Source organism: Dipodomys ordii, unplaced genomic scaffold (assembly GCF_000151885.1).
Source record: "Dipodomys ordii isolate 6190 unplaced genomic scaffold, Dord_2.0 Scaffold148, whole genome shotgun sequence".
NCBI classification, from domain to species: Eukaryota; Metazoa; Chordata; class Mammalia; order Rodentia; family Heteromyidae; genus Dipodomys; species Dipodomys ordii.
In genome coordinates, this window is record NW_012267364.1 from 5384408 (window position 1) to 5402480 (window position 18073).

At 44.5% G+C, this 18073-nt stretch overlaps 1 protein-coding gene across 1 annotated transcript in view; it reads right to left on the reverse strand.

The window, feature by feature from the left end:
• LOC105997591 (cone-rod homeobox protein-like) overlaps positions 1–17872 on the reverse strand; it is a 21049-nt gene extending 3177 nt beyond the window's left edge. Inside the window, exons 1-3 of the mRNA XM_013032072.1 lie at positions 17866–17872; positions 1312–1466; positions 213–315 (exon numbers count right to left, since the gene is read on the reverse strand). Of these exons, the coding sequence (XP_012887526.1) occupies positions 213–315; positions 1312–1466; positions 17866–17872 (265 nt within the window). The remainder of the gene's footprint in view (positions 1–212; positions 316–1311; positions 1467–17865) is intronic.
• Between the last annotated feature and the right edge of the window lie 201 nt (positions 17873–18073).

Consider the following 18073-nt stretch of genomic DNA (forward strand, 5'->3'; position numbering starts at 1 on the left):
AAAGAAAGAAAGAAAGAAAGAAAGAAAGAAAGAAAGAAAGAAAGAAAGAAAGAAAGAAAGAAAGGAAGGAAGGAAGGAAGGAAGGAAGGGAGGGAGGGAGGGAGGGAGGAAGGAAGGAAAAGAAAGAAAGAAGGAGAGAAAGAAAGAAGGAGAGAAAGAAAGAAGAGAGAACCACGGAGGAGATGATTGCATTTGGGCCAGTAGGTTCTTACCTTGAGTCTTAAATTGAGCCTTGGCCTGCCCCTGAGGTTGATTCTTTCTAAAGAAGCATTCAAACTCCCGTTGTTTGAGTCGTCTGTGCTTTTGAAACCAAGTCTAAATTGGAAAAGAAAATGTAACTTTCACCTTTTTCCACTTTTGTCTTGGTACTCTTTCCCAGTGGCTGCACATCTTCCAGTCAGATGTAAATATTTCTCCTTTTGCCAGACTCTGACTCATGGTATCAGGTGTATGCATGCCATGTCTTTTCTCCCAAGCAATAGGAGAATCCCAAATGGCCCATATCTGTCAAGTTCAGTGCCAGGTTCAAGTTCAGTAGCTTCTGAGGAAGTAATACCATTTCTACATAGAACAAATATGGTGCCACAGATACAGAATGTACCTGAACTCTGGATTCTGAAAAGACTGCTAGTCTAGCCAGTTTGTCCCTGTTTTCAATCCCAGGGCAGCAGGAAGAAAATGCAAACCAGTCAAGATCCTTCAGACATCAATCTAACCAAACAAAACTTATTAGGCATCTGTCCTTGAAGCAATGTCCATAAGAAAAAAAGCAATGAATTCTTCAATGAATATCATTATTGCCACAGAATACTAATATCACGGTCAAGTTCAAATAAGAATCGGTCAGCATTCTGATTAGCATGCCTTCTGTGGTCATTTTAATGGCATTTGAATTAAACTTCCCAGATTTACGATACTGTTGCTCTCTCGCCCTCCCACCCTCCACTTTTATTCCTTCTCTCTCTTTCTCCTTTCCCTTTCTCCCTCTGTGTGTGTGTGTGTGTGTCTCTCTCTCTCACACACACACATACTCCTCAGTCTTGTTGTTTTGTTTGTTACCATACATAAGTTACACAGGGGTGGGAGTGGAAATGTTATTGTGACATTTCCACACCTGTGTACAATATATTCCAATCAATCTCACTCCTTCCCTCCTCTCCTTCCCTTCTCCTGAAAACAATGTCAACAGGTTTTAATGCTCAGTTTTCATACAAAAAAATCTACTTGGAAACAACAATGTTTAAATTTCAAAATAAGTTAAAATAACAGATTAGAAAAAAATAAGAAAGGAAACAGAAACCTAGCACCTACCAGAATTTGGGACTCTGAGATGCCCATTTCTCTGGCCATAGACTCCCTAGCAGCTAAGTCAGGATAAGGGTTCTTTTCGAACCATGCACAGAGAGTATCCTTTTGACTCTGGCTCAAAATAATCCTCTGCCGACGGGCTTCTCTTTCTAGGGAGTCTAAAAGAGAGAAAGAAGTATAAAGTCAGTTTATGGAGCACATACTTCCTATGTTTATGCCAGACTGAAAAGTATAACTTGCCAAGATGGTATAAACATGAATCTAAGCAGACACAGACTATAAACACATAACTCCATAATCTAAGCAAGAACTGACAGAAATCCTACAGTAGTATCATGAAAAGAAAAAGAAGCAACTCAAAATGGGAAATCTTCATGAAAATCAATGACTCCAAACAATAAAAAAAAAAAGAATTAAGACCCTGAAATAAAATACTAAAAAGTTGTGTTTGAACTCCAAGACAGCATTTAATAACATTAAAATACGAACCTTAGGACTTTCATTGTTCCCTTAATCTCATCAGATGGACCCAGCTAGCTCTCTGAGGTGTTGGGAAATCCCGGAATCCAATTTCAAAATACTCAGCCAGCCACAGACCCAATTAATCCCGGAAAGGAAAAAACAAAACAAAACAACAACAACAAAAAAAAAAAAACCACTTCCCTCTCAAATGTTTTTTGACAATCATGGTTGTAATGTAAAAGTTCCTAAATTCTATGACAGAAAACCAGCAACACTGGGAGAAACTTACTGTTTGGAAGCATTCTGGGAATTCAAATGGACTCCTCAAAGACCAGAGCAAACTAAACCGCTCTCAGTAGACTGCTCCCAAGAACCAGAGCTGGGCCCACCCTTTCTTAAATAGGAATTGATTTAATCCTTTCATTAAATAGTCAACCAATTGTGAGGACTCTTGATTGTCAACTTGATTGGATTAAGAGATTCCTTGGGGATTAGGAAAATTAACTCAGGGTGTGTTTGTGCAGGCGGAGCTGAGTAGATTTAGACTGTCAAGTGAGGACTCTAATTTAATCACGGATTTCACCCCCTCCCCTTGGGCTCAGAATTTGAATAGAATATTGAAAAAAGGGGGTGGGGGAGTTGGCTTTCCTAGGGTGTGTCTTGCTGCCCCAAGCAAACTTCAACTAAAACCTGTAAAGTTATAAAGCAAAAAACCATCTTTGCTCCTTGAAACTCCAAGTATCTTGTCACAGCAAAGATCTAACTAGCACTACCATTTGGAGTCGATTTATAAATTAAATTTGGGGTAACAGTAGTTATCTAGTTGGGGGGGTGCCCTTCAGGTTCCCCTTGTTTCAGTCCAACAAGGACTTGAAGGATTCCAAAAAAGACAGAGAAAGACATGGAGAGGTTTATTATGGAGCCAAACTAGACTCCATTGCAGAGGAATTCCACTAGATAGAGAATTATGAGGCAGGAAAAGCATGCGTAGATTTGAAAGTAAAGCGTAAGACACCGGGAGACACCGAGGAAAGGCCTCTTTGCTCTTTGTGGGTTAGGGCTGCCTCAAGTCTTATTTACTGCCTCCCGGACAAGGACAAGGAGGAAAAAATATAGACTTCTCTGAGTAAGAGAGCTAGAAGTGGAGTCTTAATAGTTTAGCGCCATCGTAGGCTTATGGGGAAAGCAGTCCCTCTTTTTATAATCTTTCAGACGCATATTGGCTGCCCTGGCATCTGGTTGAGTCATACATTCTTTCCCCCAGGGGGAGGGGGCATTTGCCCCCGCCTGGAAGCTGCTCCAAAGTCCTCAAGGTCTTTGCAGTCTCAGAGAAGGAGTTAAAGGCTCCACCAGAAGTCAAGGCTTTCTCTCTAGGACTTTTGAACAGGGGGAGGTGCAGACTCCATGGCCATCTCTGATTTCCCCAAGGTCCCCAGGATGCAGAAGTGTCACTTCCATTAGGATCACTGTCTCTCCACTAAATCTCTCTTGACAGTACAGATTTGAGGAAATAATTTGTTTTATTTTATGAGAGGAGATCTTTCTATCACAGAGTACTGGGTGGTATAAAACTCATGACCATCTTGCTTCAGCCTCCTGAATACTACGATTACAGGCATGTACCACCATTCCTGACTCTACTAGATAATTTTGTCTGTCCTGAGGCTTTGGTTCTGAGCTGCCTGGTTTACACAAATACATGATTTTCCTCTCTATACTTGTCACTTCTAGTTATTTGAGCTTGGCTATGTGATGCAAATATGTGGAAGTCTTGCCTTCTTTTGTATCTTGTTAATTTTTTTCAACTTCTCTTGAAATGTATGCATATAGGCCAAGTTTTCCTAGTCTGTTTATTTACTGAACACACATAGGGGTGTGGCTGTGACACTGTCTTGCATGTATGATTATGAGTAAGATCAGGTGATGTGAACTAAAGCAGATTGTAAGATATAACTGAAAAGATCAATCAAAGGATCCTTCACATCCATGCCAAGGGACCATGAGGAGGCAGGCAGGCACAGGAGGAAGATTATCACAAGGTTTATTAGAGGAGCCATATTTTTCCCAGAGAGAGAGAGAGAGAGAGTAAGAGAGCGCACATGGCAGCCTCCACTCTCTAGGTAGCAGCGAGGTCTGGAGGATAGGAAGTGAGGTAGGATGTGACAGATCCTTTCAATAACATGGGTGAGAGGGAAAAGGAAGAAAGTCAAGACTTGCCTGAAAATAACCACATCAGCTCTTGACTTCAGCCTCTCTTTCCCCACATTCTCCAAGTTCTTTTTTTTTTTCCTGTCATAGGGCTTGAACCTAGGGCCTAGGTTCTGTCTCTGAGCTTTTCTGATTAGTACTCTACCACTTTGAGTCACAGCTCCACTTCCAGTTTTCTGATGGTTAATTAGAGATAAGAATCTCACAGACTTTCCTGCCCCAGCTAGCTTTGAACCATGATCCTCAGTCTCCTGTGTAGCTAAAATTATAAATGTGAGCCATCTGCTTACCCAGCTTAAACCAATTTTTGAATTAGAACTTCTATTGAAAACTTATTTCACACTGGGCACCAGTGGTTCATACCTACAGTACTAGCCGTTCAAGAGACTGAGACGTGGAGGATCAAAGTTCAAAGCCAGAAGAGTTAGAAAAATCTATGAGACTCCATATCCAATTAGCCAGTGAAATGAAGCATTAGAGGTATGTCTCAAGTGGTAGAGTGCCAGCTGGGAGCAAAAAAAGCTGAGCAAGAACTCCAGGGCCTGAGTTTAAGCCCCAGTACTAGCAATATAATAATAATAATAATTAGTCTTTATTGGGTATATCATGTATGTCTGTGTATATGTGTATCATTTCCAAAGAAGCCACAGGTTTAAACTAAACAAAATAATTATATGTAGAAAAATTATGCTCTTTGGGTCCACAGGATTTACAAAAATGGCAAAATAGCCAAAGACCCATAGTATCTAATGCCTCTAGGATTAGATGCAAATTAAGTGAATGCTTTGGTTCTAGTCTGGATGCCTTATCCAGGAAGCAGAAATTATCTAATTAGGGAAAAAAAGCATCCTAAACTAAAGGATGTCAATGACATCTCCCAACAGCATCCTGGTTTCACCCACAACCACAGCTTCCTGTTGCATCCTAAGAGAAAATGTTTGGCCCTAGTGTGAGGTCTGCCGGGGAGAAGAGCCCCTTCCCCTCCCTCCTCTTCCTGAAGGACAGCACATAGCCTTACCAGAAATCACCTGCCTGAAACTGGTAATCACCTATAATTGCCAATCACTGGACTGTCCATCACCAGACTATAACTCAGCAAAAGGACCCAGGCTCTGGGGTCACTTCTGCAAGGCTCTGGGATCACTTCTGCATCCACTGTGGCCACACTTCCTCTTGGCCCTCTCCCATATTGTCTCTCTCCACCATAAGTTGTCTGTCTGTACACCTACATCTGGTGAAGGCCAGGGGTTTGGTTCTCCTAATACACTCTCTTCTGCCTGAACTGCATGGGAGTCTCCTTTCAGCAACCCTTACTGCTGAAACCAGGAAAGGATAGTCTAGAGTTGCTGGATTCTCCTCCATTTCTCTTTCCAAGGGTCAAGCCACCTCCTGACTGCCCTGAGATTGCTTATGTACTGTTATCTTATTTCAAAGTACTGTATTTATGTTATTTCAAACTATTGTATCTTATTTCAAAATCTTTTAATAGTCACCTTATGTAAATACTTCTCTCTTCAATCTAGCCAATTGGGAGCAGACTGTGAAACTGACCTCAACCAATCTGAGCAAAGGGGTGGGGCCTGCTATGTTTAGGATAAATAGGGAGGAGCCTGCCTGCTCTGTGTGCTTGCTTGCCAGATTTTTTGGCTGCTGGTACATCTTTCTGCAGAAGTAACTTTTGCCTTGCTGAGACGATTATTTGTTTCCATGTCTATTATATGACTCCAGTGGTTTTGGAGAACATGTTTATAATAGCTCTTAACAAAAAAGCTTCTAACTAGGAACTCACCCATATAACACCAGAAGTGGCACCCATCCCATAAGATGCACAATTGTTGCATAGAAACAAGAGATATGAGACACCTGTACTGCATGACTTCTCCAAAACTTTATACCTCTAAAACCTGAATCCAAAGATTTGAAATGGTCAAAACGTTGGGCAAAGAACTCAAAAGCATAGCTTTTAAGGTGATCAGTGTTCTCAAGGAGGATTCAGATAAATAGATGGATGAGCCACAAAGTCAAGTCAAAGTCTGAGTGAGAAATTCAACACACTTGAGTGAGAAATTCAGCAAAGAGATCGTTGAAAGAAAGCCAAAGATTGAAAATGTAAAGCTCAATAAATAACATTTTATTTATGGCTTATGCCTGTAAATCCTAGCTACTCAGAAGGCTAAGATCTGAGATTCAAAGTTTGAAGCCACCCCAGGCAGGAAAGTGACTTATTACTCATGAATCAGCAGAAAGCCAGAAGTGGCGCTGTGACTCTGTTAGTATTATGCTCACCTTTGGTCCTCAGCTCCACCCACACCTGAGCTCCTCCCATTCCTGGAGTTCCCGTCATAGATACATTCCTGGCTCCTCTCTCTCTCTCCGCCCAGACCCACCTGAACTTCCATCTACCTCACTTCCTATCCCCCAGACCCTCCTGCTACCTGGATGGGGACAGAGGCCATGTGCTCCCTCTTGGGGGAAATATGGCTCCTCTGATAAACTTTACAATAATCTTTCTCCTGTGCCTGCCTGTGTGAAGCCTGAACAAAATATAATATAGCCATTTTAGGTTTAGATTCCATCCTGTTAAGGCACTATAACTGAACCTCCAGGAACTATATCAGCAACTCCCCTTGAGCCCAAACTCCAGGAACAACCCCCTTTATGGTAAATTCCACTAACTACAGCTAAGTTCCAAATGTTCCTGCAAGATAAAGACCACTTGGTTGGCACAGCTCAGATCCTCTGCTTTTAGCCAATCATTTCTAAGCGCATCAGCCCCGTGAACCAGCCATCTCCAATCCCTGGTCGGTTCTTGTCACTGGTTAAACTAATCATCTTTTTTGTTTTAATGTTTTTTATTATGAAAATACTATACAGAGGGGCTACAGTTACATGGCAAGGTAATGAGTACATTTCTTATCCAGCATTGTTGCTTCCTCCTTTGTAAACGAATCATCTTTTAGAATTATTTTATGAATTTCACGTGGTGTGATATGATTTGCTAAGTGATGCTATGGTGTATAGAATGCCCCTGAAACCCTATAAAAACCCTGCTGAAGGAAGGGTCATGTCTCTCAATTCTGATCAGATGCATCAGTGACAGTTCTGAGTGCAGGCTTGAACTTGCAAGAAATGACTCTTGTGTGCTTGGAATCAGCTTCTTGGTGGTCTTTGGGGATCCTTACCGGGGCACAAGACCTGCCTCTGCATGGTTCTCTGGGATGGATGTATGGGATCCTCCTTCAGACTTCAATGGCTAAATACTAGCCTTGAGTACCAAAGCTTAGAGACACTACTCAGTTCCTGAGTTCAAGCCCCAGAATCAGCACCAAGAAAAAGAAAACATTGTTATAAAATTAAAGAGAAGAGATTGACTGACAGAAACCAGATGCACAGACTTTCAAATACGAACTCTAAACTATCACCTTTTCTCAGTCATGGGCCCAGGCATGACTCAGTGAGCTCTGGAATAAGAAAAGATACTCATAACCTACATTCTGGACTTGGCCATTTCTCAAGAACATTCACCTACTTTGGCACCCACCTGCTTGAGACGACAAAAAAACATTCCCACAAAAGATAATCATATACACTTTTCTCCTGGCAGTAAGTGAACCCCAATCCTATCTGTTTATCTCTTACCACACTAGCTAAATGCTATTAAAAATCATGTCTTCTCCTGTCACTCTGTCTTGAATTATGGGCTCTCTCAGAAGTGAATCAGATCTTTCACAGTGTTCACTTCCACCCAGATTTCAAAGGAAGGCCTGAGAAGCCAGGCAAAGAGTCAGAGTCCACTGCAAGCAGAAGCCAGAGGGGAATGTCTGAAGCTGTGAGGATTCAGAAATGCTACAGGGCAGATCCCAGAATATTACAGGTGCCAGGAACCTCTGCTGAGAAAAGGTGCAGGCAGGACCCTTGTGAGCTATGACAGCAGGGCTATGTCACTCCTTTGCTTCTATGGCTAGGGCTTTGGGCAGTGCTGGAAATCGTTAAGATGGGGTCTCTGAGAGGCATTTTGCATTATGACATGGACATAGGCCTTTCAGAGCCAGAGGCAGACGTTATGATTTGAATCTCAACTATCCTGCAAAGGTCATATGCTAACGCTGTAGTGATCAGCCTGTGGTGGATTCTGATTGGAGGAAATGGAGCCAGCTTTTACCTCTCTCAGGCTCTTCTTACTTCCTGACCAACATCGTGTGAGGATCTATTTCTCTACCATGAATTCCCCATTCTGACATTTGGCCTCACCAAAGGCTCAAAGCAATGGAAGCAGGCTGCTATGAAACTAAGAGCCAAAATAAACCCTCCTTCCTTTTAAGTTGTTGATCTCAGTGACAAAAAGCTAATACTCTGGGTTTCAGTTAATCTCAAGAGGCTTTTAAGCCAATTAACCAACCAAGCTGAACCAATTAAATTGTCTCTATGCCTCACTTCTGGTTTCTATAAATGATGCTTGATTATGTTGTTGGCTGAAGTTCTCAGAGCTTGTTCTGATTGCCAGAGTTGCCCAATTTGCCAATCAGTTTTGTTTTGTTCCTTAAATAAATTCAGCGTAATTTAATCCTGTCTAAGGCTTTTTTCCTTTCCACAAAACCAAAACATAAGCTATTTGTCACAAAAGAAAGACCATGGTCCAGACTAAAGGAAGATGTTTGTAAGCTCCGCCCCAGGCCATGCAGGCCCAGTGCAGACACCTCCCTACCTCTTGGTTAAGTCTCCACCCCATATCTGTTACCTAGGTAACTGGCATACCTGGAAGCAGTTACCTCCCTCTCCAGTTAGGTTACATCCAGGGCTACCTCTGGAGTGTCCCAGGCCCTGAGGTCACTTCTTGATCCAGTATGGCTACACCTTTTCCCCACTGGGAAACACCTCTTCTGTCCCAGGCTTAGATAAGTCTTGGCCTGGGGGCAGTGGCCCCTTTCAGCCTTGCCTTTCCAACATGCACTGCTGGGGCAGCTGTTTGGTAAATAAACATCTTTTCCTTCCTGAATACCCCCTGGTATTCTCTTAATCAGCTACCTAATGAAACCTACCTGTTTAATATAACTTACATATGGTGCCATGACTTGGATGGGGTTTTAGAGTTGGAAATGTTAGAATTTCTTGACCACCCATTTTCTGCGAACTGAACTGCCTTGAGATACCACGTGAGACTTTTTACCAATACCATTGCCGGCCTTCCCATCCGTGTCCATACCACTTCTCTACTCTAGCCCTGGAAACTGAGGCTCAACCATCTAATGTGCATTGTTAGCAAAGATATCTAAACATATAGTTGTCAAATATTTTGGATTTTGAGTTTTGCCTTTTTTTTTTTGGTTTGGTGTTGCCTATTCTAGCACAGACCAAGTGGTTTTAAAATACTGGGCAAAATAATGTCATCCCACTGCTGGAATTCCAAGAGTCTATGGCCGATAGCTTAAAACAGATTAGACACCAACGCAGACATCCAGGTACAGAAAACAAAGAAAGGTTTATTGCTGGGAAAGGGGTCGGCAAGACTCCTTCTCACAAGGGAGGAATGAGAAGAAGCACCAGCTATTGTCTGGGGTAACCTATATAACCTAGGAGGGTTAGGAGGTAGAGACTCAGGTAAGGAAATGTGGGCCAGGATTTATGGCTGCTATCCAAATAGTAGATAAGGGATCCTGCAACTGCCCAGACCTGAAGGTCACTCTAAGGGGTTCTTGTTTCCTTATATGTGGTAGCTGCCCCAGAGAAGTGCCATCCCAAGGTGAAGGGGGTTGGAAGTTGATTATTTACTGCCTTTACTACATGGGCCTAGTGCTGCCTAGGAAGGGGGCATGCTAAGCTGTGGAGAAGGGAAGGAATGGACTAAGCTATGGAAAGGAGCTCATTTCACAAACAATGGCCATTCATTTTTGTGTGCTGTAAAACAATGTGCACTGTATGTGTGTGAGTGTGTGCATGCGTGCACCTATGTGTATATATCTGTGTCTGTATAAAGTTGTTATCTAGCATTGTAATCAAGTTATTGGCTTACATGGTCTGAGATTCCTGAGGTTCCTTTCAGTTTGGATTCACAATTCAGTGCCAGCCAGTCTATATGTAGTCCAGATCCAGCCCATCTCTTCTAGCCTGGAAGACAGCCTCACTGCTGCCTAGACCCTCCTGACTACCTCCACCAAGTTAAAAGTAGCCTGGAGTCCTGCTTGACTCCATCACAAGCAGCTGATTCCTGGCAAAAGATGGCTTTAGATTTGCAAAAACTAAGACGCTTGTGTGACATTCTTTCTGTAATATGAGATTTGTAAATCTTACCCAGCCTGACCTGGAAAAGGCTGGCTATATTTTGCTAGTGAAACAGATGTAGGCCAGGAGAGCCTCCTGTGAACTTTGGTTAACTTAGGCATCATTAGGGCCATCTGTGCTAAAACTCTCATCACATCCAACGAGTTTTGTTATTGCAGAATATTTGTTGGTCAATTCTTGATAAGGAGCAGGTAAGCTCTACTTATTTCTATTTATCTCCTTGTTGCTTTAATTGGAAATAATAAAGGGGTTATGGGACTGCTTCCTAGACCTGAGGGGAGGGGCCTTGCTGCATACTAAACCCCACCCTGATGTGTTGACTTACCACAGCTCAAAGCCATGGGGACAGCCAACCACAGGCTGAAACATCTAGGGCTGGGAGCTAAACTAAGCTTTTTTTCTTTATAAGTTGATGGTCTTGGGTGATCTGTTACAGTGATGGAAAGCCAACTAGCTCAGCCAGCTTTACTTTATGAGGATTATTGGAGGGTCCTGTGTTCGCCAAGGTACTGTAAAAGCTTCTCTATGGGATACATCCATCTGAGTCAGGGAGAAATTACAACTTCATTAAACATTCCAGTGGCTGTCCAAAGCCTTTGTGCAAATCAGACTTATCACCCATGTTAGAGAAGGGCTGTTTCCCCACCTGTGCTCAACCTTACAAGTCACAAAGCGAAGCAGATCTTGGAAATAAAAGACACGCTCTGTTTCGCAAACCCATTGTGTTAAATATGAAACCCACTATAAACCATAGAAGATATATCAAACTCTTTACAATAGTTCCCCAAGACTGTAAATAAAGTATAAAAATAAAAGGCCTAGTTTTTGCTTTAAACTCTCTATGTTGCTTAAATTACCATAGCCAGCAGATGTTGCATTATAATTAAATCTTGCCAGAGCAAAACAGAAATCTAGAAACACTACCATAACAATCCAGGTCGTGGTGTCATACACCACCTAGTGCTCAAGAGGTTCTATGTCAGCACAGCAGGACCTGTCCAATTATTTTATTTTTACAGAGTTAAGGATCAAACTCAGGGCATTGTACTTGCTAGGCAAGTGCTCTTTCATTGAACTAAATCCCCAACCACACAAGAAACTTTCTGGAATTATTGAGAACATATTCTTTATACTAAAGTTACAAGTTATTGTTATAAGTTATGAAAGTTATTGTTTCTGAGTTGGAAACTCACTAGGCTTTTCTTCACAACTCAAATGCATATATGACAGGTGTTCATCTGGATTCTCTTAGAGCCATTGACCCTCCCCAGCTGATAACATTGAATTCTCAAGCAGCTGCCCTCAATTAGGCAGGGAAGAGCTACATCTAGTCACACCTGGGGGGTGTTGCTCAAGAAGTAAAATATTGGCTTTGCCTTTGTTTCAGCCTCCCCCCAAAACACCTCTAACCTAGAGTCCAAGAGTAAGAACTAATTGCTTCTATAAGAAATGAGCCAGACACTGGTGGCTCACACCTGTAATCCTAGCTACTCAGAAGGCTGAGATCTCTCAGCCTCAAGAATTTGAAGCCAGCTAGGAGAGGAAATTCAATGAGACTTTGATCTCCACTAAACTACAAAAAGAAAAAAGAAAAAAAAACTAGAAGTGGACCTGTGACTTAAGTGGTAGAGCACTAGCCTTGAGTAAGCAAGAAGCTTAGAGACAGTACCCAAGCTCTGAGTTCAAACCCGAGGATTGGCAAAGAGAAAAAAAAAAGAGGGAGGGGGGAGGAGAGAGAGAGAGAAAGGGGGGGGGAGGAAGGAAGGAAAGAAAGAAGGAAGAAAGGATGGATGGAAAGGAAGAAAGGAGGGAGGGAGGAAAGGAGGGAAGGAAGGAGAGAGAATGAGCCTGACTACAATAGGGCACTGAAATTGATTTCCTAGTGTTAGGTTTTTAAAAAGAGGTTGCCGAGTAAGAACTGCATCACGCACGTGGTATTCAGGTAAGGGGGTAGGTTTATTCAGTAGACCTGCTGGGACCAGGGTATTCAGGTAAGGGGGTAGGTTTATTCAGTAGACCTGCTGGGACCAGGCAAGGTTGACACTCCACGTGGCTGGGAAAGGCCTGGGAATGAGAGAGAGAGCTGGGAAAGAGCTAGAAAAGAGCAGAGAGAGAGGTAAGAACTGCATCACGCACGTGGTATTCAGGTAAGGGGTAGGGTTATTCAGTAGACCTGCTGGGACCAGGCAAGATTGGCACTCCACGTGGCTGGGAAAGGCCTGGGAAAGAGAGAGAGAGCTGGGAAAGAGGAAAGAGAGAGGGAGCAGAGAGAGCTAGAAAAGAGCAGCAAGAGAGACAGAGAGGAACAGAGAGCTAGAAATGAACAGAGAGAGAGCGCCTGGGCCTGCGCTAGGCCTTATCTAGGGTATGGGCGGGGAAAGGTGTGGCCACATCAGGTTAAGATGTGACCTCAGCAGATGCAGATGTGACCTCTTCCAGGTGTCCCAGTTGCCTAGGTAATGCAGGTACTGGGTGGAGACTTTGCTGTGAGGAGGGTGGAGTCTGCTAGCCATCCAGGAGCAGACCTTACATTCCAGCCTTTTAATAATCATGAAATAGGGCGTGGATTCTCTCTGGCTACTTCCTGCTGACCAGGGGCGTCGACAATAGGGGTAGAAGGCTGGAATTTGGTCCCCTCCCAGAGAAGGCAGTGGGCAGCAGCTGTCCCTTGGTGGTGTTGAATCCTTAGATGAAGTCAGGAGAAGTCTCATGAGCATTGAGGGGCTGGAAAAAAAATACTAGAGAGCAAATAAATATGGCAAGAGGAAGGACTTGGGCTGAAAATGTTGGTAGAAATGTCCCTAGCTACTTCTGACATCTGGCTACTAGGTAGAGAAGTCAGGTGACAAAGGCAAGAATATAAATTCCTGTCCAGTTAATAGGTAGACAGGTATAGACATTGGATGGGCAGGCTTCTTACTTCTACTGACCTCCTGGCTCTGGTTAATTTTGAAAGGGTAGGCACAAAGTTGCTGATGTGACATCATCTCTTACTCCATGTTCCCTTGTTTCCCCAGACTGGCTGAGTCTAGGTGCTCGTTGCTGGGATGGCTTGTCCCAGTTGGTATTCAAGGAGGTTTGAACTCAAGGCCTGGGAACTGTCCCTGAGCACTTCTGCTCAAGGCCAGCACTGAACCACTTTGAGTTATAGTACCACTTGCAGAGTTTGGCTGGTTAGAGATGAGAGTCTTGAGCCATGCTTCCAGCCTGGCTCTTTGCAGGTTAGTTGGGAGATGGAGTCTTAGGGATTTTTCAGCCTGGGCTGGCTTTGAACTGCAATTTTTGCCACAAAAGCCCTTTATTATTTCCAATTAAAGCAACAAGGAGATCAAGTAGAATAAGTAGAGCCTACCTGGTTCTTATCAAGAATTGACCGACAAATATTCTGAAATGACAAAACTCATTAGATGTGATGAGAATTTTAGCATAGATATGCCCAGTGTTTTAGAACCATGTAGTCAGTATTAGAATACACAACACAAAACAAAAAAGGCAAAACTCAAAACCTAAAATTTTAACAACGTTTAGACATCTTTGCTAACAAAGCACATCAGATGGTTGGGCCTCAGTTACTAGGGCCTGTGAAAAGAGCAACTTGTTAGCAAGGCACCTTATAATACCTGGATGGAGTAGGAAGCTTGGTGGAAGGTTAAGGGTCAGATGGGGCCAAACCCTTAACCTACCACATGGCCAAGATGGCGAATTTCTGAAAAAATGCAAAGAAACCCTGAACAGATAGAAGATCAAGCCTACATTGGCTAGCCTTTGAGAGGGAACCTAGAAGGCGGGGGGTCCCTGGGACCCAGCCTGCGTCGCACTCTTCAGGGCACAAGCCAAAATGTAGAAAAGAGAAAGGAAGAGATAGGGAAAGTTGGACATAAATGGCAGAGAGCGAAGAGAGCCCGAAAGTAAACAGACTTCTGACCTTTTACCATTGCAGTAGCAAAAACTGTGCACATCTGAGACTGGCATAAAAGCAGTTCTTACTCGGCAACCTCTTTTTAAAAACCTAACACCTAGCCCTCCAGAGACATAGGTCAAGGATACCACCAGTGAAGAAAACCTGGGCTCAGTAGGTATCAAGTTCAATACTCTTGAATTCACTTCTACCTTATCTTACCCAGTGGAGATTTGGAGGTAGTAAATTAGCTTTGTTTTGTGATGGAACTGAACCAAAAGTGCTCCCCTTGCCTCAACTCAGACTCCTGTAGACAGAGAAATCAGAGGCAGAAGCTGCACACCACCTTCCCAAGGACATGTCAAAGGCTCTTCCATCTCCTAGGTTCCCAGTTAGAGAAATCTGCAGTTTACTTAGAGCTTTTCACTGAGAGTTTTACTCTGTGCCCTGTTTTGTTTCTTGTTTTGTTCAGTATTGGGGATCAAACCCTGACCTTGTGTGCCAATCAAGGGCTCTGCCACCAAGCCACATCCCATTCCATCCTACTAAACTTCTAACGCACAGGAAAGCACGGAGTACAGGCCTTTTGAATCTACTAGCCAACCTCAATGCACAGCACCCCAAAGTACACCATGGATTCTACTACTTCAGGCCCTCCCCCACTCTAATTCTCTCCACACTCTTCCTCATTATTTTGAAAGATTCTCAGGTGTGTTATTTTACCTGCAAATAGAACACAGCCTATTTCACTAGAACCATGGGCCCATTTTTAAATGCCCAAAGCCTATGAGAAAAGTGCTCCTGTTCCCCAATTCTGTCCAACAGACATACACAGTGTCATTGATGACCTGAGCTTCCTCCCCCTCTCCCCATACCACAGGATTGGGGTTTTAAGAGATTAAAATGTCTAACCCCTTGAATAATCCTAAAATATTAGAGGGAGCAATAAGCCCCCAAAGCAAACACACTTCAATTCAGCATGAGAGGAACTCACTTTGGGGAGTCATGTTGGATCTCTCCTCTAAGATCTCTCTGAGATGGATAGAGAAGATGTCCAGGGCATTTCCGAGCTTGGAAGAGAAGAGAGCTCACAGCTGGTCCAGGGCCTTTCTGATCTGGAACAAAACTCCAACCCCTACCCCAGTGATATAGGATACTGAATGAATCCCACCTTAGACTCACTTGGGGGAACTCTGCCCACTGACACACCCATCTCCCAGCCCTGCCCTTGATCTGCTGGTTTCACCTAAGCAGACCTTTACAAATCCTACCTTCCATGGGCATCCACAACACTAACTCTCTTCAGAAGGTTCTCATTGTTAGGGTAATGAGTCCCTTCCTGTAGTTTAGTCCACTCCTTCCCTTCATCCACAGCTTAGCATGCCCCCTTCCTAGGCAGCACTAGGCCCATTTAGTAAAGGCAGTAAATAATCAACTTCCAACCCCCTTTACCTTGGGAAGGCACTTCTCTGGGGCAGCTACCACCCTATAAGGCAACAGGAGCCCATTAGAATTACCTTCAGGTCTGGGCAGTTGCAGGACCCTTATCTACCATTTGGATAGCAGTCATAAATCCTAGTCCACATGATGAAGCCCCTGGCCCGCACTTCCACTCCAAGGTCTCTGCCTCCCTTCTAGCCCCTCCTAAACCCCCTAGGTTATATAGGTCACCCCAGACAATAGCCAGTACTTCTTCTCATTCTTCCCTTGTGAGAAGGAGTCTTGCCAGCCTCCTTTCCCAGCAATAAGCCTTTCTTTGTTCTCTGTACCTGGATGTCTGTGTGGTTCTCTGACAAAATCTATTAATCTTAATTTTGCTAACAGTGGCGCATTGGCCGGGAACTAGTTCCTCTCTCGGTGAAATTGCTCTTCCTCTCCCTTGGGCATCGTAGCTGTCCCAAGAGGCCTAGTTCCCTCCACTGTCTCTGAGGTAGTCATTCTCTCATTCCTAAATCATGACCCTAGAGGCCTGGACTTTTGCCAGATGGACCCAGCCACTACAAGCCTTCTTTTGCCCCTGAGTGGTCTCCCACATCCAATTCACTGGCCTTCATCTGCAAGGGGTAAGTGGACGTGAGATTCCTATGGTGACCATATGCCCTTTTCTCAGGCTCACAATGCAGTGGGCAGCTGTGAAAGTTGGAAAAAGGCCCACCATGTGGTCTGAGGTCAGGGCTTAGGGGGTTGGGTGATGATGCTTCCTCCTTTGCTCTGTGCCCCTTTGTGGGCATACTCTCCCCAGGAGCAGAACATTCTGGGGATGCCTGGACTGTTTTGGCCTTAGGATATGTCACCAATGGGAAATCCTCAGTCTAAGAATTCTTCCCACTCCCCTTTGGGATGCATGCTGGCCAAAGTGCTGCCTCAGGGCCTGGCTCCTGGCCTCCAGCACCGGGCAATTGTGAGACTTGACCAAGAAGGCCCACCACGTGGTCTGAGGTCGGGACTTAAGGGGGTTGGGTGACTCAGTCTCACTGTGCACCTTTAACCAAGAATGGCCTAATTACGACCTAGGGAGCCAATCCAAATGGCCAATGGCAGTCTGGATCCCGTCATCATTTGGGATTTATACAAATACTGTGAGCACTCGGGAAAGTGGAGCCAGGTACCCTATGTTTGAGCTTTTCTCTACCTCCATTCTCATCCCAAATTCTGTCTCTCCTGCTCGCCAGTGCAAGTTATGCTAGCAACTAGGCCATGGCGGCTAGAAGGCGTAGAAGCCCTTACGACCTCTGATCCTGCCAGTGAGCGTTCTCCCCACTATTGGAACCGGTCCCCTGCTAATCAACCTCGGCCACATTCCACCCTTCCCATACTTCCTTCTGTGGCTCCCAGTGCAAGCCCCCCAATTTCTCCCCCTTCCACTCCTCTACCACCACTACTGTGGCCCCTTCTCCCTTCCCCCCTCCCTCAACTCCTCCTGCCTTGGCTGGTACCAAGGTCAGGACTGGTACCAATTACGCTGCTCCTCTCCCTTCCTCTCCTTCCCCCTCCCACCATCTCTAAGGTTACCGCGCCCTCTCCCAAAGTCCCCTCTGATCCCCTCCACATGGGACTCCTGTGTCCCTCTCCCCTCCCCACCTCTCCATTCCCCACTTTCTTCCCAATCACTCCTTTCTCACTGGTCCCCTCTTTTTCCCAATCCCTCCTTTCTCTTTCTCTCTGACTCCTCATTCTCCCCCTATTCCTCCAACTCTAGTCCCCCTTCCAACTGCCCCTCCTATCACCCCAGCTCCTCCTCCATCTCCAGCCCCACCTGCCACAGTTCATTCAGCTTTTCCCCCAGCCCCTCACACCTTTTCTGCAGCAGTGCCTCCTGGTGGGGATGCCCATAATGCATCTCCTTCCCTTCCTCCCAACTTCTCTGCAGCACCTACTGAACAAATCCCACACCCTTCTCCCAACCTGACCACCACAGCTACACCATTACTCTCTTCATACCTCCTTTTTTCTTCTCCCCCCACCATTATGCTGTCTCCCCCTCCTAGTCCACAGGTAACTCGCTCTAAAGCACTTAAAACAGCCCAACATGTAGTTCAGATGCTGCCTCTTGGAGAGGTGGCAGGTGCTGAAGGTATCATGAGTTCATGTTCCATTCTCTCTTGGAGATACATCACACATACAACAACATTTGGGATTGTATACCACCAATCCAGCAACTTTTATTAAATAATTCCAATATCTTCATCCCTCTTACAGCCTTACCTTACTCGACATCCACGCCATACTAACCTCAGCCCTTCTCCCAGAGGAGCAATGATGGGTGAGGGAAAGGGCTCAGGAACATGCTAATGAGACTCATTTGACAGATCCAACCCATCCTATAAGAACAGTGGCAGTCCCGGACATAGACACCCAATGGGACTATAACTCTTCGGCATGCACAGCTGTGAGAAATTGTTTTACTACCTGTCTAGC